Genomic DNA, 21,206 nt, shown 5'->3' on the forward strand with positions numbered 1-21,206 from the left:
AATTAATTGACAAAAATCATTCGCTTTCTTTGTTACACGGTTGCCGATACACTTTTTGTTTCAAGCAAAAAAAAAAATAAAAAAAAACTCCGGGTAAATATATCCAAAAATCCGCATTGATTCTTCCTTTCTCTTAAGGGTGACTAAAGAAGAAATGTATGTAGTTTTTTTTCATTCTTCAACTTTCTAAATTCTTATACTATAAATTCTATTCTAAATTAAACGAACTAAAGCCAAGTAGATATCTAAGAAACGAAAATTGGGAGTACCTGTTTCAACCACAAGATGTCGATTTTCTTGTAGAAACAATACAAAAACGTTGAGTTATCCACTAAAAAAAATAATAAAAGGCAAGGAAAGAAGACTAAAGCCATGAATAACGCGAGGTTTAATAAATTCAATTTGGGAAATGCGAAGAAGATCATTGTGTCGATAAAATCAATGTTTCTCAGACCAATTGAAATGATAATTCTGATCAATAGCCTAAAACAAGATTCCGGCTTTTACGTCTGTTAAATTTAATTCTCATTAGCGAAAAATACCAAACAATTATGTACCTATGGCTCTGACCACTAACTCAAAAATAATTGAAAAATGTATTAAGTTAGGCTTAAGATAAGATAAAATAGGAATAATCTTATTTCAATAAGTGTTTCGGATGAACTCTAGTACGCAGGACTCTGTAAAAGCCGAAGAGGCTATGAAACATGTAAAAAGTAGGTATGATAAAAATTACTCAACCCTGAACGTTGATAAGTCTGCTGTACAAATAAAAGTTATATTCTAGCATAAATTTATTTAATGATGTTCAAATATTGCAAATGACAAGAAATCGGTGGTAATGTTTTCCAAACAAATCAAAAATATTTGCGCAAAGCAACACCAAATATCAGGAAACACGCCCAAAATAATAACTGCACTATTCCAAATGCAAGACTAACATAAACGCCAAGAAATATTTAATGTGTTATCCCCTGAATTTAAGAATAAACCGTTGGATAAAATGTTATTGTCACATCCTCTTTAAAACTCGTTCCTTATAGTTAAAAATCATTAATTGTATTGTATTGTTTTGTAAAGATTTAGGAATTTACAAAAATATTTTCTGCTCCATGTTAAGTGCGCACACGGACTGTGAGGTCCATAGTGTACAATATTATTGTTGGGAAATGTTATGTTGTAATTAATGTTGTTGGAAATAAAGTAAATTAAATTTTAAAAAAATAAATAAGAACTAAAAGTTCAGATTTTCACGAAATTATATAATTATATAATTATATAATTATATATATAATTATATAATTATATAATTATATAATTATATAATTATATATATAATTATGTAATTATATAATTATATAATTATATAAATATATATAATATTCACAAACTACCTGGTACTATATATGCCGAGAAATGACAATAAAACCTGAATTAATGTTGTGAAAATTTAAGTTCAATGAAGGTGAGGTATTTAAATCTAATCGATCGTTAAGCAATACATTTGAATGTCTCATTTTGTTAATCTCCATGGCTTCCTATAAATTTAATTTTCTGCTTTTTGTGGCTCTATGCAAAATATGAAAATTGCCATCAAAAATGTGTTTTTCTGTGTTTAAGTGCGTAGCATGTTAAGAATCTAGACTATTGTTTTCAAACGCTCTTTTATGTTCGTTAATGCGTTTCGCATTTAAACCTATATATTTGACACTTCGTTTTATTGTTTTTTTTAAATTTTCCTATTGTGTTGTTAATTTTGAAACCAAATTTTGCCAAATGTTTTGAAACTTTTTCACTGAATTCTCCTATGTATGTAATTATTTTAAAATGTTTGCGTTCTGTATTCGGTTTCGGATAAATAGAGTTTACTGTTGTATGGATTTGTTTTTATTTATAATTTTATCGATAATGGACTGATTGTAGCCGATGTTCAGAGCAATTTGTTTAATGATATTAAGTTCTTTGTTGTAATTTTCTGTTGAGAGTGCCGTATTAAGAAGTCTGTGTATAAAAGAGTGAAATGCAGCCATTTTGTGTATAAGGGTGATTTAAGCTGTTATGTATGACTGTGTCCGTGTGTGAAGGTTTATGGAAAATACAAAAATCTAATTTGTTTTTTCGTTTTCGTAATAGTTAACTATAAAAAATTAATAGAGTTATCCTCTTCAATCTCGATAGTGAATTTTATACGATTATGTAATGAGTAAATGTAATTTAAACAAGAATTCAATTGTCTATCCGTTCCAACATAGCAAGCAAAGACATCATCCACGTATCTATACCACCATAGAAAACTTTTACTTAGAGGATGTTCTTGCATGATATTTTCCAAAGTATCCATAAAAATCTCGTCTAACAAAGGACTAAGTGGATTTCCCATAATCAAACCTTCCTTGTTTCACCAATGGGTTAACCTCTTTAACTCGGAAACAGATTAGATCACACACGGACACAGTCATACATAACAGCTTAAATCACCCTTATACACACAATACACACACACAGACTTCTTACTACGCCACTCTGAACAGAAAAGTACAACAAAGAACTTAATATCATAAACAACGGCTACAATCCGTCCATTATCGATAAAATTATAAATAAAAACCAAATCCAGAAAACAGTAAATTCTATTTATCCGAAACTTAATACAAAACCCGAACAAGTTAAAATAATTACATACATAGGAGAATTTAGTGAACAAGTTTCAAAACATTTGTCAAAATGTGGTTTAAAAAAAAGCTTTCAGGACTAACAACGCAATAGGAAAATTTTTAAAAAACAATGAAACGAAGTGTTGAAAATCTCAAAAATCAGGTGTCTTCAGGTTGAAATGCGGATGATGTCGTAAAATTTATATTGGACAAACAGATAGATCCTTCAAGAAATGCATTAATGAACATAAAAGAGCGTTTAAAAACAATAGTCTAGATTTTAATTAAGCTACACACTTAAACACAGAAAAAAAATAGATTTTTATCACGTAAAAGTCACCTCAGTTCAATAAATTAAAAAAAAAATAATGCTATGAACTCCTCTGTTAATTCGGATTTATAGCGTTTGTTTTTTATTATAGTGATCTTCATTCCAGTCTTTTTTTTCTTTTCTTTTTAACCAGAACTAGAATTAAGTAAGCTAGTCGAGGGAACAAATCAGTTTTTAGAAAACATTGCACTAGTCTAGTTGATACGCAAGGCAATACCGTCATGCTATATGATTGGTCCAAGGGTAATTATTTGTGTTCTCTAATTTAACAATATAATGCCCCTGTACATGTTACCTGTAGTAGGCAAAAATCTTGCATTATCTCGGCCTAAAGTAAAAACAAAAATCGCGAAATATCATTACATTGTATTTTATCTCTGTGTGTGTATGTAATTTTATTATAGATTAAAAACTTGACATTGACATATTTTTATTAGGCTAAAATATTTTAAATGAAGAATGTCGACTATGTGAAGAAAAACGACAATCAAAATTGCGTTGTGTGTGAAATTTTATACTATAAAATGCGATTAAGTTTAAAGCAGTTAGTATCAATCGAAAGAAGAAAGGGTCTTTTATTTGTGTCAGAAGAAAGTCGTTTTCATTTTAAATTAGAAAAGCGAAGAAACAATCATTTTAATCCAATTTTAATATATTTTCATTTCATTTTAAATAATAATCAGGAAGTACGATTATTTTCGTCTGCGTTCAAAATGTTAGGTCCGCGTTTTGGCAAACTATTAACCAAAGTAGTATAAACTAATTATACAGCCTCGCTTACATATTAAAAAATGCAAATGAACATAATGGGATACATTTTCAAGATGCAGGTTCCGTCGAACATTGTGAAATTTTTTTCGGCGTCAGAATCAACAAGCGTTTTAACGATTTCGGAGTCTATCTTTGGGATTCGCCTAGCGTCTAATGTGGCCCGGAGGCCTGTTTAGATTAGATTTGTTTATTTAGTCGCCGTTTTGTGTCGGAGTGATAAATAAAAACTACCGTATTCAATACAGTGAATTCCTTTAACGAGGTTTAGCTACGATGAAATTACACTCGCTTAAGGTAAGAATAGAGTCTTAGCTAGGTAGATAGTTTTGGATGGTACAATCATAATAACTGTCTTAACCTACATGGGTGTTTATTTTGGTTTTATTATGTGCCGAAAATAGAACTAAAAATATCGTATTAATTTTTTTATACATGTCTTCTTTTAACATTAAACCCCGTCTGCAGCGAAAATGTTTCTTTTAGACTGCCAACTGAAACAAGTTTTATTAGGTTCAATTTATTATTTTTAGTAAGCTGATCACGGGTTCTCTGATAACCATCAAGGATTCTTTAAAATAAAAATTTTAATATTTTTTGGTTGGGAACGCGATTTTTTTGAAAATATTTGATCGTCGTATTCGATGTAACATAATGGAAATATCTACTTTGACAACAACATATAGAAACTACATTCCAATATGCGTTATTTAGATATGTTAATTTGTGTTCAAATTTTATTAAAAATTAATTAATTAATTAATTAATGTTGTTGTAAGAATTTAAGATTAATAAAGGAGTAGGTATTTAAATCTACATTTTGTTAATATCCCTGGCTTCCAATAAATTTAATTTTCTACTTTTTGTGGCTGTATGTAAAATATCAAAATATGTTTTTCTGTGTTTAAGTGTGTAGTATAATTAGAATATAGACATTGTTTTTAAACGCTCTTTTATGTTCGTTAATGCGTTTCTTAACGGATTGTATTTTCAGAATATTCTGGTACAAGAACGAAATCACAACCGCGTTCCATACAAAGTTCCACATCCTTTCCTCTACATTGCAACATTGCCTTTGCTGCCTCTGCTAATTGCCTTGCTTCCGTGTCTAGCAATTTACAAATTGCTGATTCGAATCATACTCATCGCAAGACATGGCCACAAATTTGGTGGATTCTTTTCGAGTGCAGATCAGATCTGGACGTACGACGATGATAATTGGAAATCGATAGTGAACGCTCTGTTCTTCCTCGAATGCGATGAAGAGGTAGATCTGCAGAAAATTGTGAGACTGAGGACGAAACAAAAAGTAAGCAAGGGAAACGTGCAGCATCAAATAGCAATCGTGTTCTTTAGGTTTTTGATGTGGACGACTACCCGAAGCTAAAGGCCACGATGCACAGGTTTTGGGGATTTCCGTATCTGATTAAAAACGACTATTCTTTACACGAGTGCGTGAAACTTATGAAGGTTCCTGGTGACAAACCGTTCGACCAAGTTGTCATGAGAGACGTACTCAGTAAAGTTAGCAACCAACAGCTTCCGAGAAACGGCAAAGCCCTGTGGGAGATTTTGCTAAGTGACAGGCCGCTTATTAAAAAAGCTGACGTAAGCTGAACACGTAGCTTTGTAATTTAAAAGGTGGGGGGGGGAATGGGTAATCCATAACTCGTAAAAATTCTGAATAATGAATAATAATAATGAATAACACCATATTTGATTATTTAAATCTGCGTTTATACTACATAGTGAATCCATAATTTAAAATTAGACCTCATAGCGCCACCCTCGTATGTATGTGTATGTTCATATGAAGTTTTTGAATATCAACTGTTGCTTTATTGCTGAAGTGGAAGGCATTATTTTGTAGCCCTAAGTGAAGCAACATTTGTGTCATCTTAAGATTAGTTCCCTCTTTCTTTTTTCTCCAGGTTTAGTCATACTAATTTGATCTTTTAATAGGCATAAAACGCTATTTTTCGACATCTTTAATTTGTCATTCGTTATTTTTACGGGCTTTATCCTTTATGTTGTGGAGGAAAATTCAGTTATTTGGCTAGAATATCCGGCTTATACGTTATGCCAGTAAGATATTTTTCCTGCCTGTCTGCACAAAAATTCCGTTTTGATACTTGCCCAAGATAGTCGTACAGATCGCTTGGTGTCAGTCTCTGACCTGATGTGCGATTCTTTCTCGTTCTCAGTCATGGTTTTCCTTTCTTTGATACGGTGACTAGGGATAAAGAGAGACTTATTATCAGCAACTGTTATTATTTTTGTCATTATTATATCTTACTTTCATTTACTTTTTAGGAAAAATACGTTTATCCGGCTATAGCTAGGTTTAACCACGCCGTCGGAGATGGAGCATCTTTGGTCTCATTTTTTATGAAGGTTTACAGCGATACAGCGGCCGAACAGTATTTGAAAGACGCTCTCAAGCGATATAGCGGTTATCTTAACGCGAGTCCAAAAAAATTCGACCTAGCTTTACTGGTAAGTACTCGAGATATGGTTACTGCAGCAATTATAAATATGAAATAAAGGAAAACATATAATCATAAAATGAAAAAAAGGGGAATTGTAACACTGGAGTGTTCGAAGTGTTTTCGGAGCGCGAGCATTGAAGATGCCAAGTGAGACCTTGGCGAAACGTCTGCAGGATTCCAGTTAAAAAACTTAATTCATGGTACGCCTCTGGGCGTCTGGCAGTGCCTGGGTAAGCAATTCTCTAGACTTTCAAAACTTGTAATCTGCCAGATCGTGTGAGTGTTTTGTCTTAGCATTACTGTATACAAATCTCAGTTTATTTTGCACTTTTGCACTATGTCTTCCTCCTAGTCTTTCAACTCCCTAATTGATGTAATATCTAGGACTTTCTGTAGAATTTTAATTGCTTTATTTACAGGTAGAATTTTCCAAATCCGCTCTGCACTGCTTGTTTTTAATCAGCGCGTTGCTTCCGTACTATATTTATACGTTTGTCGTGAAAGATGGTGATCAGAACCCTTTATATGGGCCAGATCTGTGTGGCGAAAAGAATGCCGTGTGGTCTTGCGAGGATTATCAGGAACTGGTACCGATGGTGAAGAAAATTAAAAATAGGCTGCCGAATGTGACCTTCTTCGATGTGATCTGTACTGCCACTTCCTGCAGCCTTACCGACTATTTTAAAAGGGTATGTACCGATGGAAAACTATAACTAGTATCTTCAGATAGTAAATTTGCTGTCTTGTAAATTCGACTACTGTTTTAAAGGTTATCCAATTGGGCTATTTATCTACTATGTTTTAGAAAGGTTTTGATATTCCCCATGAACTGAACGTTGCAATTCCACACATCTTGTCCTTGAGAAACATGTTGGACCCCGGTCCAGCCAAACTCCAGAACCGATTCACCATCGCTCCTCAAACAATCCCAACCACCAGATCATCTTTGATTGAGACACTTCTGGAAATGAAGGAACATTCCGTTATAATGAGAAGTCGACCTGATTTGGAGGTAAATAAGTGTAAATCTAAATGGAATATGCAGAATGAGTGGCCGTTTTTTGAAGTTTATAATGTAACCGATCTAATTTTTAATCTAGGCTTCTTTGCGTCCCTGCGCTTTATAGCTAAGGGACCTTATTTAAATATCTCGGGACATTAAGTTCGTTTTTTCTTTATTCTCGAGATTAGCCATTAACCCTTGATGAAGTACCTCTAAAGGGAAGTGCTCCTAGTCAACTGCTGACTGATTACCCCTCTTCTTCTCTGCTCAATACACACCCCATAAACATCTTCGGAGATAGCTCGCATGACGACCTAGTGTCCCTCTTTATAGAGGCCCAAATCACAGAATAAACCGTTACATTCTGAGGTTCCGAAAATGTCACTTCATTTGACGTTCAGTTTATCGAGGTGATATTAGTTAACCTAGTTTTAGTTAGGGTTCTGGATTTTGGAACTTCTAATAGGCCTCTGTCCTGCCATATTGATGCGATTCGTTGCTACATTCCCCGGAGTAACCGCAGCGCTGACTAATGTTCCAGGAACTGGCAGTGTCAGCTACTTCCAAACCGACTTGAAGGATGTAGTGTTTTACGCGCCAAACAGGAAAAAGACCGGTAAGTTTTTCAATTAGTTTTCAAGTTTTAAGTGATTGTTTACTGATTGTTGTTTTCCCTAAACTAAATATGTTTAGCGGGTTGATTCAATTTTTCATCGACACCGATTATATGGAGAAAATGTTGATTTTTCAATTTTCGCAGATTGAGTTAAATAAAGATGGAATCTTTCAGTATCTGGATTACGAATATTTACCAAGGATGAAACATTTTTCAGTACAGAATTTCTTGCTACCCTGTAATGTTTTGAAAATGAGTTTCTAACTCGTTAGTACCTTTCGGAAATTAAAGATCGAAGTTTGATGGGTTATATTTGGTTGTAGGATTCACAATCAGCGTCTTAACATATGACAATAGGTTCCAGATAGGGCTTCAGGTTGACCAAGCTTTAATCTCTTCCATCGAAGAAACCCAGCGGATTGCTGACGACGTATTTAAGTACATCAGGCTCTTGGATGTAGAGAGCAGTTCAATGTAGGCGGATAGTTAATTGTTTTTATTTTATTTTGTATATATTAATGTTATCTTGGTTTTGTTTATATCTCTAAGCAGGTATGTTCAATATTAAACGAGACAGCCATGGAAAAGAATTTTAATTGTAGGCTAAACAGAAATAGTTCATCTTAATTGCACGTATCAACCAAATATTTGGTTTTTATAATTTTCTGATAGTAGTAGTATGATGATTTGGGTATCCTCGTTCTGTTTGGACTGCTGAAGTCGACGTACATCAATCCAAATTTGGCCCTATGAAAAGTAATTGTTACAAAAGTGTTCAAAGTAGACTTAAGAGAAGAGTGATCGATACTCACGTGTACCCAGATAACCACTCGAAATTATCGTAGATGCTCCACTGGGAGTATCCGATCACGTTGACGCCATCATCATGTATCGCTTCCAAAAGTGCACCCAAGTAATCCTTAAAAAATATTCTCGTGTTATGCTGATTAATGATTTGTTGAATAAATAAATTTAAAATAATAGTTTAAAGTAAAGGTTTGTTGTTTTTATTTTTTATCGTAAAACCGAGAATTTAAATAGACAGCCCCCTTCATTCTTCTTAACTATATTTTAGGAAAAACTTGTGCAATGGCATAAAAAAATATATTTTCAGTTGGTTTGAATGCAAAAGACTACTAATTTAATCATAAATTTACTCTGCTGAAAATATGATGATATTCCAGATTCATCTTTTTTTCATAATTATTCAAATTAAATTTGTAATTAAAATGCACAAACAGGGGTTGCAAATTAGGCCTATAGCACCATCAACATTGTACAAGATTCATAAAAATTTGCCTTTAAACCTAGATATGTTGTCAAAAATTGGTTCCAACCAATCAACAAGGTTAAAACTCCTCCTTTGACAACTAAAATCTATTTCCACCGATTGTTAGATAGTTCAATAGTCTATTTAGACAAAAATTGCTAAAAAGAGGTTAATTATTAAAAAACAACTGCAAAATCAAAAGTTCTTAAGAAAAATAACGTCAAAATCAGCTTTACCATTTGTTCGAAAGCCAGGAGTATACAGCATGCATATGCGGTAAAGAATACATCGGACAAACTAGACGAAAAATATCAAATGGGATCACTATACATGAAACAGCATTAAGAGTAAGACTAACTAAAATTTAAAAGTAATCTGTAAGCAACCAAACAATCTTAACCGGGACTCGGTTCTTTACATGTCACCAATTCTGGAATCGGTCATCCGAGACACGCCCTTCCTTCAGCTCCTCCCTCCTCAAACAATATATACTTTGAGATGCACCTACAGAGTTAATTTTGATAAATAGAAAAAAAAAAGTGTAAATACAAAAGTTTGATGATTTTCCCTCTGTTATCTCATGCAAATTCCAAAAAACAAAACAAAAGACTTCAATTTCAAAATAATATTTACGGACGAGGCTTTGTTCACAACAGCAGGTGTAGTTAATAGGAAGAATAAGCATTTTTGGTCTACCAATAATCCACACAAAATGCAGGCAATGGAAATCCGCATTTGTTTAGAAACGCCATCCATAAGCATTTTCCTGTCAAACGTACTTGTATGTAAGATATACGCTGGGGGTCCTCTCGACTGGTCCCGTCGTCGGCCCAACCATTTTCGGTTACTAGAATAGCGGGATGTCCGTAGCTCTGGTCGATCCAGTTGAGCATTTTTCTGAATCCCCAGGGCACTGACCGTAACCAAGTCATGTTCGATTGAGGCCAGCTGGGATCGGCGGTCCGTAACACTCCCCTGTCAGCGTCGAAGCTCGGATACTTGGTGACATTCGTAACGTTGTAAGCGAACGTGACCAATTCCGTACTATAACTGAAAAAACGTCAAGTTATGCACACCGTATCTTCCTGTGTCGTCTCTTAAGCAAGAAGCAGGAAATTTTATTACGAGAGCGCTATAAAAGACTAGAGCTTCAATGGCGTTATTCGATACGAAACAGTCTTAGAAACAGGTAAAGGCACTCTACAACCATGAAGGTGTATTTCTCTCCCCACTGCTACTTTTAAAAATTACCGGGACGTAAAAACGCTCGTACTACATGCAATAAGACTACACCTTACCAAGGAAGGAAAATATTAAGTTTACTTGGAAAACACACATTCAAACAATCACCGTTGGGGCAACAATTGCACTAAAAAGGTGCAGAAGGATGTGTGGAAATAAAAGGGAACCAATTGAAAAATTATATATTAATAGTAGCAAAACCAATGATAGTGTAGGGAGCAGTTGGGCAAGACAATGACAAGAATCTTGGAGACGGCAAGGCGAAGTGCAAATGCTAGCGGGTGTGTGCGTTACTGGATACACGAAAACAATCCCACTGCAGCGCTGGAGGTGCTACTGAATCACAACATGAGGGAGGTAAAGGCATACGAAGTTCTAGGCCTATGCACAACACCGCACCCAAGTATCGCTTTGTTAACATTACATTACTCAAATATCTGCGGAATAAAATTGGAAAAATGGCTCACAATATCCTCCAGGACGAAAATAATTTTTTTTTATTGCAATTGAGAAGTTAGCAACAGTGTTTCAAGCTGAGATAACCGACGGATTGTCCCGATGGTAACGAAAGAGCAGACGAAGTGGCCCGCAAACGCTAGTCAAGGTTGCAAAAATCGCCATTAAAAATCAGCATTAGAGAATGGATGGGAAGAAAATCCTGGCAATAGTGGAGAGACGTGCCAGGACGAAGACAGACCCATCGGCCAAATCTACAGAAGATTTGGTGGTATGTCTATTGACGCGCCATTGCCGGCTTAAGAGACGTCTAAGCCCAATAGGAGTGGAAGAAAACTATTCACATATTTTGTAAGCGTCAATACATTTCTATCTGGTGGGCGTAGCCAAACCAGATGCAATGAGCCACAGCAAAGAGCTAATAGTCTGGTCAAGGAGACCAACCTGGATAACGCTCTATAGCTACAGTCACAATATACCAGAGTTCAAAATTATGTGCTTATGCCAATAACACTTGAAAGTGAAAAATAAAAATCTCAAACAAAAATAGTTTCAGAATATTCGATTCTGAAAATGACAAATTAAAAGCTTTTAAAACTATTTTCCCAAAGAAGCCTATAGGCTCTTACAAGTGCAGATACTGTGATGAAATTGTAAATTCCCCATAACACAGAGCTTTATCTAGGTTCGCCTCCCTCATTATTTTAAAAACATCGTTGTTTGGGTATGTGTTATTGTGAATAACCTACTGATTGAAACCAAAGTAATCGGACGTTCCCTTAATGTAGTCAATTTCTTCCTGGGTGAATTCGGGCAGTCTGGATCTGTAGTAGCCCTCGAGTTTGCTCCTTTCCGCCACCCTATCGATGGCTGCCTGGGGCCAGTTTCCATTAAAGATAGGATTCGCCAGCAGTCCCATCTAAAAACAAGTTTTTGTTGGTTTCAAAGCGGTTTTGTTACTTTGGCAATTAATGTTAATGTTCATTTTATCTTATCTGGTTATCTTATTTAGTATAAAGACCAAGTCAAATATCTAACACCCTTGTGGGAGAAGGTTTTGTAAATTTAAATTGAAGAGTCCCTGAACCTTCAGTTACGATTGCATTTATTCAAGATATAAAAGCAAAGATGCATATGAAAACCCAAAAGGGATATGCAGTCTTATGAAATGATAGTTACGTCTAAAACAACGATTTAATATAAAATCTTGTGCAGTCTTGTTCAGAAAACCATCAAGATCGTTACTACTAGAAGCAATCTTTGGAAATTTTAAATTGGAGCAGCTGATAACACAACCTACGCGAGTGTTGGACGTTGTTACTGAGACTGGTGTTTTAGGTTTGAATATCCAGTCAACTGAACAAATGATTAGGTTGATGTACAGGTGATAAACAGGATTTTGAACAAGACCTTCAGAGAATGGCTTGGCACAATGTTTTTTATGCAAATAGTACTGATTAGAAAATAACACTTTTCAATGACTATGTACTAAATGTATTTGACAAAGATACATTCTATAATAAAATTTCAAACAAAGTAGTTACTCTCAGTAGAGCCCTTGAATAACTAATACTATAAGATTTTTACAACGCATTAAAAAATTTTCAATCCAAGTCTCTGTAAATTATAATTACTGTAAACTTATTAAGAAAAAATTATTTGCAAACAAAATTTCAAAATTCCAATTCTAGAAAGAAGTGGCGTGAACTAAAAAGCTTAGTATTATAAAAAGCAAACAGAAAAACTGTACATAAATGTCTTTAATATGCAGATGCAATTAATGTTTTGTTTATTAGCTCCACTAACAACTTGCCCAACCCAGAACTTCCTACAGAGTTTGATCATTTGCGTCTTATTAGTATTCTGCATACACTCTTTAAGATTCTAGAGAAATTAATAGACAAGCGAATAAGAGCATTTCTCAACATTTACAGTATTTTTTCCCAGGAACAATCAGGTTTGAGATCTGTTGATAGGAAGCGCTCTTGCAGATGTAATAAGATGACATTTTTAAGGCTTACGATGATAACTTGGTTTTACTTGATCTTAGCAAAGCCTTTAACACGATAAATTAAGGATTTAGTAACACATCTTGCAAATCCGCATCATCCTTTTTCAATGACAAAATACAAAAAGTGATACTTAACGCAACAACCTCTAGGCCTTTGGAGTGCCGCAGGGTAGCGTTCTAGGGCCGCTTTTGTTTGCGATTTATATATCCAGCTTTACAACATCATTACAGTTTTATGCCGATAATAATGATGATATTTGCAAATGACAATTAAATTGATAATATTAAAAGCAACGTAGAATTGTATATAAAAAACTCTGTTTTGCCTTTTTGTAACAGTTGCAAAAATTGGAATTTAGAGAGCACGATACAAGAAAATTAAAGATTGCATATAGTAATCTAAAATTAATTTATGGAAGTCGTCATTGCTTCTCACAGGATACTAAAAGGCTTCTTCTATACTCTGGTACTGTTAAATCATTGTAACAGCGTATGTCTTAGATTGATGTATGGAGTTGGACGTAGAATTCATATTTCACCATTTCTAGTGGGACTGATTGAATATATTGATATAGACTTTACGCTTTGTTATTCTATTGAAAAATTATTCCATGTGTGCCATTGCCCTGCAAGTACCCCGTAGACGAGGCCGCTTTACTGTGCTACAGAAATGGTTCTTCTCATACTAAATTTTAATTATGATTAACCAATACTTTTTTTGTAGCGCTATTTGAAATGAAATGAAATAAGCTTCAAAATTTTGCCTTTTGCCTGACCAAACTTTTATTTTGAATTTGAATTTTGAGGTTTGTCAATTCTGACGGTCGTGTCAGTGAATGAATTCGTATTGTTTGGCGAAAATGTACCCAAAAACTAACGGTCGTAGAAAAAGTATAGTATGCAACACCTTCGGTAAAGTTTTTAACTCACTCGTTTATTAAACACTCGCTCCGCTCGTGTCAAATAAACCACCTATTTACAAGGAAATGGGAAAAACTTGAGAGACTTTACAGCTATTATCCGTTTCTGTGCTACAGGAAAACCAGTGTTACAGGGTAAGATATATAAAGTACCTCAAACTGAAGGGCTAAGTTTTGTCCTTCCTTGTCGGCATCGCTGTCGCTCGCAGGTTCTTTCCAGTGGGCTACCAGTACAATGGAAATTTTTCCTGGAATCACATTAGCAACAATTAGGCACACAAAGATAATCGCAAAAGCAGCAACTAACCTTGTTGATTCGGTCTAAATTCGTCATCGTAAATGTGGTAAGCTTTGGCGTGAGCTTTTAACACTACGTAGTTGCATTGGTAGACCGCTTCGGCAGGGAGATCATAGCCGGGAGCTTCTCGCTGCGGTCCTTGATACGACAACATGCAAAAGCTCTGGGGTTCGTTGAAGGTGTGCCATTGTTTCACCTGATCTCCGAATAATTCAAAAGCTAGCCTGGCGTAATCCGCGAAATAGTCCACCAATAACGGATTGGTCCAGCCTCCGATCTGCGATAGGGTGAGTGGAACGTCCCAGTGGTACAGTGTCACGACAGGTACGATCCCATTGTCGATGAGAAGCTGATTTAAATGGAATAGATTTCATTAGTATGGGTGAGACGCGTCGCAGATGAAATTGTCGAACCTGAACAGGATACTTTCAACTAAACAACTCTTGCAATTTCGGACCTTTGAGCTGGGTGTTTTACTAATTTGAGACGCTGAGTAATGCTGGGTAATTCTATTCCCCAAGGTGCTTTGAATAAAAATAAACCAAATCGGCCCAAAGTTGCGATAGGTCCTCCATTTTCAGCACAGAAATAAATATATCAATATATCAAAATAGGAAGCGATATTGGAAAAATATTTGTTGTTTTATTGTTTATTCAATTATTATTAGCGTAATAATATGATACCAAGCTTGGGTCAGATGGATGTAATTTTAACGTCTTTAGAAGTGCATGTTTTTGCTAGCTCAAAATCGAGTACTATTTCCTTTGCTAAAATGTTCAAATTCACATTTTGACAAAATTCCGAGAGGCGGTTTTTGACACAAAAGCTTTATTTTTACTATTACCAGTGGCGTCCGTACGGGGTGTGGACTGAATATTTTCAACGAAAAAAAAAACGGCACGCCACTGCTTTTTCTCTAAACAAAAATGATTTTTATAATCCCCATTCAATTTGGAGCAAATTTGCTTTCGTACGACGCACCGGTTTAATAGAAGAAATAAGTATAATTTGTAATAATCTAGTGATTCTTTTTTCACGGTAATGTCTGTTTTATCTCTCGTACTTGTTTTGCGACGACACTTATGATTTCCATTAAGCATTCACGCGGTCCTTTTTAGCTTTTTTTTTATTTATTAAAACTTTCTACTACATCGTCATTTTTAAATGTACTTTTTTTGAATTAAACTAGCAAATTAATAGGAAAATTTAACAAACAAACTGGAATTTAATCGCCAATCTGCTAATCAACAAAATCTGAAGTGAAAAAAAAATGGCAGTGACGCGCAATTTTTTACTTTAAAAATATTCTTTTTAGAAAACCTTAACACCCTGTACCTTGCAAAATATGCATTTTTGGACCTACGTTTATATGAATTTTTCGTCACGCAAGGAATCGCGTACTTTTTTAACACCCTGTATATGATGTCGCTTTCTGCTTTCCTTTTGAAGGAAGAACTTACGATTCATCTTTGTAAAACAATGCTTTTTGCATTTTCTTCGTTCCTTAATGATAATAATAATAATAATAAATAAGACTGCATCGAACAATATAGTCTTCCACAATATGCCGCAATTTTATGGCTCCAAATTTAATTTTAAAATGATCCACGCCCTTCGCAATTATATTTTTCTATTTCGCTGACTATGAAACTGGATATGACAATTTATATTTTATTTGTATTTGCTAATCTTAAATACATTTTCTTCAATCTTGGTAAAGTTTATGGAAAGGCAAAGGTAGTTCAGAAATGTACAAAGACATCACTTTTATATATTATATTTTCATGTGTACAGAATGACTCGTTTCAATGTGGTTAGTACCAACTTTTTTATCTCAATTGGAACACATTCTATATGGTTACTGATTTGGATAGACCTTTGATAGAAGAGGTTTGAAGTAACGTTTCGGAGGTATTTCATTCTTGTTTCGAATTTTCTTTGAATATAAAGACCTTGGATAAATCAATTTAAATATTCAGTTCAATCAGTATTAATATACAGAATATTCTGTTTAAAATAAAAAAATTCGTAGTAGTCACCGCTAAACCAGCCAGATGAAAATATAATAAACATAAATTCCAAATTGAGACGAGCATTTTTTCATTTAACTTTGTGTTTAATATCTTCTAGTTCCTGGGATAAGGCAGTGAAGCCTTATAAACGAGCCACCATGTACCATTTGAATTTCATGTGAGCAGTATATCCATTGAGTTGAGTGAGTTTCAATTTAATGTCTGTCTGCACACTGATAACACTGATTAAATTGTTTAGTATAATAAATATAAATTAATATAATCTTATTCTTTTCGCTTACTTTGAATTCGACATTTTTAACTTTCAGGAATTACGACTATAAAGAGAAAAAAAGTTTGACATCCTGTATATCTACGTCAACCTTTTCTGTTGATTTAAGTAGTAGATACTAACTTTTGTTAAGTAATTCTGGGAATGTATGAATCTGTTACACCAGAAAACATTCCATGGTATTCCCTGTGGTGCTGAATTTTTTATTTTAGATGACTACGTAAATGGCAGAAAACTAAATTACCGAGTTTAAGCCTAAAATATTGAGAATATATAACTTTCCCAAATTTGAACAGAAAGTAATTCAACTGAAAACCGACTAATTTTTCACTGTATTTCCCTATTTTCCAATATCAAAGATACTTACATAGTTCCAGCATTCACTGGGTATGTTCTGTGATTCTGTGATATTAGCCGTTTTACTAATCCTAATTTACTTAATTACTGGAGATTTTATGTTCAAAAAGTGTCATCGTTAATCAGTGAACTCCAAAGCAGTGAGGCAAATTTTACAAAAGAAAAAGAAGGTTAATGATATCAATTGTCTCCCTTTTGCTCATTTGCATTGATGGAGTTTTCTTCTTGCCTATCATTTTTATTTACCGATATATTCTATATTCCAAGCGTTCCTATACCAGAAACTTTGGAATACCTCAGGAAATTACTCGAATATAATAACTACAGTAAAGATATAATTGAAGAGCGAATCCCTCTGACAAAGCTTTGCATGGGTCAAAATATTTTTGTATATAATAACAACTGTTATGAACAACAAAATGGTACGGCCATGGGAAATTGTTTATCTCCTTTTCTGGCTGAACTTTTCATGCATCATTTTGAACAGAATGCTAAAGAAAATTTCGGGTACTTTCCTAGGATATGGTATAGATATGTCGACGATGTTTTCGCGGTTTTTGATACAACTTGCATGGATTTAAATGACTATTAAATTCACATATGAAATAGAAAGTAACATGCAGTTGCCTCTTTTGGACGTTCTCGTTATCAAAAACAGTGAAAATCATTTAGTTTTTGACATTTCTAGGAAGAAACTAGTACTTTAAGATACATAACCTATGATTCTAACCATGCTTTTCAACATAAAATGCCAAGTTTTAATTTTCTAGTCCATAGACTTGTCGCATTTCCTTTAAATCAAGAAAGGTTTGAGGTGGAAAGAAGCCTTATAAAAAAGGTGGCTAGAATCAATGGCCATCTTTAGTTAATTAGGAAATTTAGATTTAAAAACAAGCTTCAAAAATCAAAGACTTTTCAAGCTGATAAGGAAAATTTAAAAGTAGTCTCAATTCCTTTAATAAACATAAGGTAGACATAAGTAATTTAAAATTAGTTAAACAGGTAAATAATAGTAGAAAATTAGATGCCTACGAAAGCTTAGAAATAAGGCACTGATCAAGGACAGAGCTCCAATCCCATTAGCCGCGTGATTGGTTGCGTGAACAGTGCGTAATCCATCTCCCACTTCTCGATGTGTATATATATAGAGAGAGCATTTGTTATTAAGTTTAGTTTTAATCTTCTCCCGAAGATGCCAAGTTCGTTGGCGAAACGCGCGTCGGGTACGTAAAATTGAGTTTCGGTTTGTGGTAAAACGGGTTATTGTGCGATATATTCTTGCTGAAATCATTTACTTTTGTATTTTGCTTTCAATATTTAATGTAAATAATATACAATCAAATTTTGAATATTTCAATATTTTCTAACCCTAAGAAAATAAATATTGCACATTTAAGCAATATTTTTATTTTTCGCAAAGGAAGAAAAATAAATTTTCTTATTAAATTTATAACAAACAATTTACTCCGAAAAAATATTCATGAATACAATTATGAATCCAGTGCATCCTTTACTTCTCTCAATTGTTTTATATTACATGGAATCCCACTTACCTGAAAAACGGTGCGATAGTAGTCAACTCCCGCTTGATTGACGTGGTTCACTGTCCCTTCGGGAAGGATCCTGCTCCACGCGATCGATAATCTGTAGAAATTCACTCCGAGGTCCTTCAAAATTTCAATGTCTTCCTTGTATTTGTGATACGAGTCGCAAGCGACGTCGGCATTAGTGCCGTCCTGTATACGGTCCGGATAGGTGTGGGTGTACCAGTCCCACAAGCTATCCCCTTTGCCGTCTTCATTCCAGCCCCCTTCTATCTGATACGCTGAAGTCGTCACGCCAAACTTGAAATCGGCGGGAAAGGACCTGTTGCTTATGCCCGAGGCGTAGCTGATAACAATCGATGTATAAATATCATTTCTATACTTGGACCAGAAATATAGTGCTTTTACAACCGACCCCGTTATTAAAAAAATATTAATTACGTTCTGTTTCATTACATTTCTACATAGTATCATTATTAATATACAAAATATTAAATATAATAACAAAGTCACTTAGGAAACCGTCATTATTGTCGTCACCTGTGATCAACTCCGCCACTAATCGTTCTCGATAAATATTTTCTTCTTTTGTAACTCGGTTTGCACAGATAGACCAGCTTTGTACTGATATTTTAACTCGTAAGAGGTAGCTCTTGTCGAGTTACCATCACTAAATTTTGGTGCAGTGTTAGTTTGCTTTCAACTCGGACCGAATCATCTCAGTCGGGTTAAATATACAATGATACGGGGGTAATCTCAAAGTTTCATGTCCTTTTTATTGTGCTATGGATTTCGTAGTATTTATGAAAATGTTTTATTTTCGTATAGAAATTCTTTAATTTCTTCTTTATTTACCTCCAAAAGAGATCAAAAAAAACGTTACAGATTACTAAAAGGAACCAATGAATATTTTTACTTTTCCATCAGGTGGCTAAGAAAATACGTAAAAAATATTGTATGAACTTGACTCACTTGGTCCAAGAAAATCAGTTTCTCACCAAAATTTAGAAGAATGCTTTTATACCACCGTTATTATTGATTAGACTTGGATTTTTACTAAAGGTTGGATTAGAAATGGGTGGCAGGAAAACACCACGTTTACAAGTTCTAAAAAAGCCAGTAAAGGTCACCGATATATTGCGATTTAAGCTTTATCAAATGAATGATCTATTAAGCGGACTAAAAAGCGGAGATTGTCGTAGCAATATGAACAGGCAAAACTTTTAAATTTAAATATAAAACTACATATATTAAAAAGAAAGAATATTAATTGAACTGAGGTGGCTTTTACTTGATGAAAATCCATTTATCAAAATAAATAAGAACTAAAAGTTCAGATTTTCACTAGCTATATATTATGACATGACAATTGTTTCGACAACACCGTGTCTTTATCAAAATCACATTTGATAAAGACACGGCGTTGTCGAAACAATTGTCATGTCATAATATATAATTTCGTGAAAATCTGAACTTTTAGTTCTTATTTATTTTGAAAGAACATTAACTTTCCAAAGAGGGCTATGAAGGATGAAATCGTATAAAAAAATAAAAAACACGATAAATGATTTCACATAAAATAAATTTCGTTTCAACACAGAATGTTCAAAACGCGATAAAAAAAACCAAACCAAAGTGCACCATATACTATTTTATATAAAACATCGATGAAGGACGCAGAGTTTATAACTATTAATCTAAAATGCTATTAGAGCACTGGAAAAATGATGTCAACCAAACAGAAAAGGCAATACAAGACGCTTGGAAAACAATACGGGCATACAAGGTGCAAGACATTGAAGGGGCGTAGTATATTATTTTTGTTTAAAGTATTGACTGTAATTGGAAATTAAAATAGTTTTGATAGAAATGACATAAAAATGTATAACATTGCAAACAACGAATAAAGCAAAGATTGTGCCCTTATTTGCAAGGAAATTTTTGGTATTGAAGTTATATAATCATTTTGGGCCCAACTCTGGTGGCACTTTCGAGCACTTCCAAAACTTAGTACTTAACTACACCACTCTATACGTTTCCAAAACGGTAATACGGGAATTTTACGCATATATTTCCAAATTTTGCAGAATATGTGTACGGTGCCTTAGTGTCCTAAAATTTATCTTACACGTCACTTCAAAGGATGCCAATTGTTTGTATTGGTGTTTGCAGGAGTTTTATATGATGTATAGGGGATACCATTACATATTGATTGACAAGCCTGACAGAAAAGTAAATTCCAACCCATGTATATACTAAATAATCGAGAACTTTCACAGGAATAAATGAAAGGAACTGTTTCAAAATATTGATTTCAATCATTTTAATCGAAAATCTGTATTTTATTGTATAGAATTTGAAATTACAAAATCCGCGACATAATTCGCAGTTAAGGTATTTTTATGTGGCAAAAGATAATTATTAGTTCTAAAACCTCTATAATGTGCACTGTACTAGTTGAAAATTAAATTATACGAAATTTTGCAGACCTACTACAGGTAAATATGTAAGCTTATTAAGAGTTTGTTATCTACAATGTAATACAACAGATATTTTATTTTGAAACATAGCCCTTGATTTAAATACTATTTAAGATTAAACTAAAAAAACTGAAATCTTACCTTATGGTAAAAGTCAACAGTATAACGGAACACTTCATGTTTGTCGACTTGCTTGTCTAGTTCTAATATAAGCAAAATGTCGTATCGCCTCCTATTTAACCCAACTTCAAAATTACGTTGATAACGATTTAATTGGGTTTGAGGGTACAAACGACTTGAAATTTGCATATCGGGAAGCATAAGATAATTTTTACCTGCCCTAGAAGTTTAACTCTTTTTACCTGCCAGGGTTCTATATTTGTAGCACCAATTACCTTATAATTACAGTAGATCCCTCGAAAGGCCCTCTTTAATTATTATGGATAATGCTCGATATTATTT

General features: G+C 34.0%; 2 protein-coding genes across 5 annotated transcripts; one reads left to right on the forward strand and one right to left on the reverse strand.

Moving 5' to 3' along the window:
• Positions 1 to 1,454: 1,454 nt before the first annotated feature.
• LOC132707709 (uncharacterized) lies at positions 1,455 to 8,351 on the forward strand. 4 transcript variants are annotated; one of them, XM_060679634.1, is made up of 8 exons: positions 1,455 to 1,465; positions 4,748 to 5,062; positions 5,110 to 5,361; positions 6,067 to 6,249; positions 6,662 to 6,931; positions 7,048 to 7,254; positions 7,681 to 7,861; positions 8,185 to 8,351. In XM_060679634.1, the coding sequence occupies exons 1-8, from the start codon at positions 1,460 to 1,462 to the stop codon at positions 8,337 to 8,339; spliced, it is 1,569 nt and encodes a 522-aa protein (XP_060535617.1). In that variant the 5' UTR covers positions 1,455 to 1,459; the 3' UTR covers positions 8,340 to 8,351. The 4 variants fall into 4 exon arrangements, with proteins under 4 accessions (XP_060535617.1, XP_060535618.1, XP_060535619.1 ...); XM_060679635.1 differs by lacking the exon at positions 1,455 to 1,465 and adding an exon at positions 3,131 to 4,050 and having other exon boundaries at positions 7,787 to 7,861; positions 8,185 to 8,324; XM_060679633.1 differs by lacking the exon at positions 1,455 to 1,465 and adding an exon at positions 3,647 to 4,050.
• Positions 8,352 to 8,451: 100 nt separating this feature from the next.
• LOC132707710 (myrosinase 1-like) lies at positions 8,452 to 20,936 on the reverse strand. Its single transcript, XM_060679638.1, has 8 exons — positions 20,886 to 20,936; positions 18,274 to 18,610; positions 14,068 to 14,407; positions 13,914 to 14,008; positions 11,579 to 11,748; positions 9,911 to 10,181; positions 8,674 to 8,780; positions 8,452 to 8,608 (listed from the first exon to the last, which is right to left on the reverse strand). The coding sequence occupies exons 1-8, from the start codon at positions 20,921 to 20,923 to the stop codon at positions 8,485 to 8,487; spliced, it is 1,482 nt and encodes a 493-aa protein (XP_060535621.1). The 5' UTR covers positions 20,924 to 20,936; the 3' UTR covers positions 8,452 to 8,484.
• Between the last annotated feature and the right edge of the window lie 270 nt (positions 20,937 to 21,206).

Source organism: Cylas formicarius, unplaced genomic scaffold, assembly GCF_029955315.1.
Source record: "Cylas formicarius isolate icCylForm1 unplaced genomic scaffold, icCylForm1.1 PGA_scaffold_9__14_contigs__length_23061073, whole genome shotgun sequence".
In the NCBI taxonomy this organism is placed as follows: domain Eukaryota; kingdom Metazoa; phylum Arthropoda; class Insecta; order Coleoptera; family Brentidae; genus Cylas; species Cylas formicarius.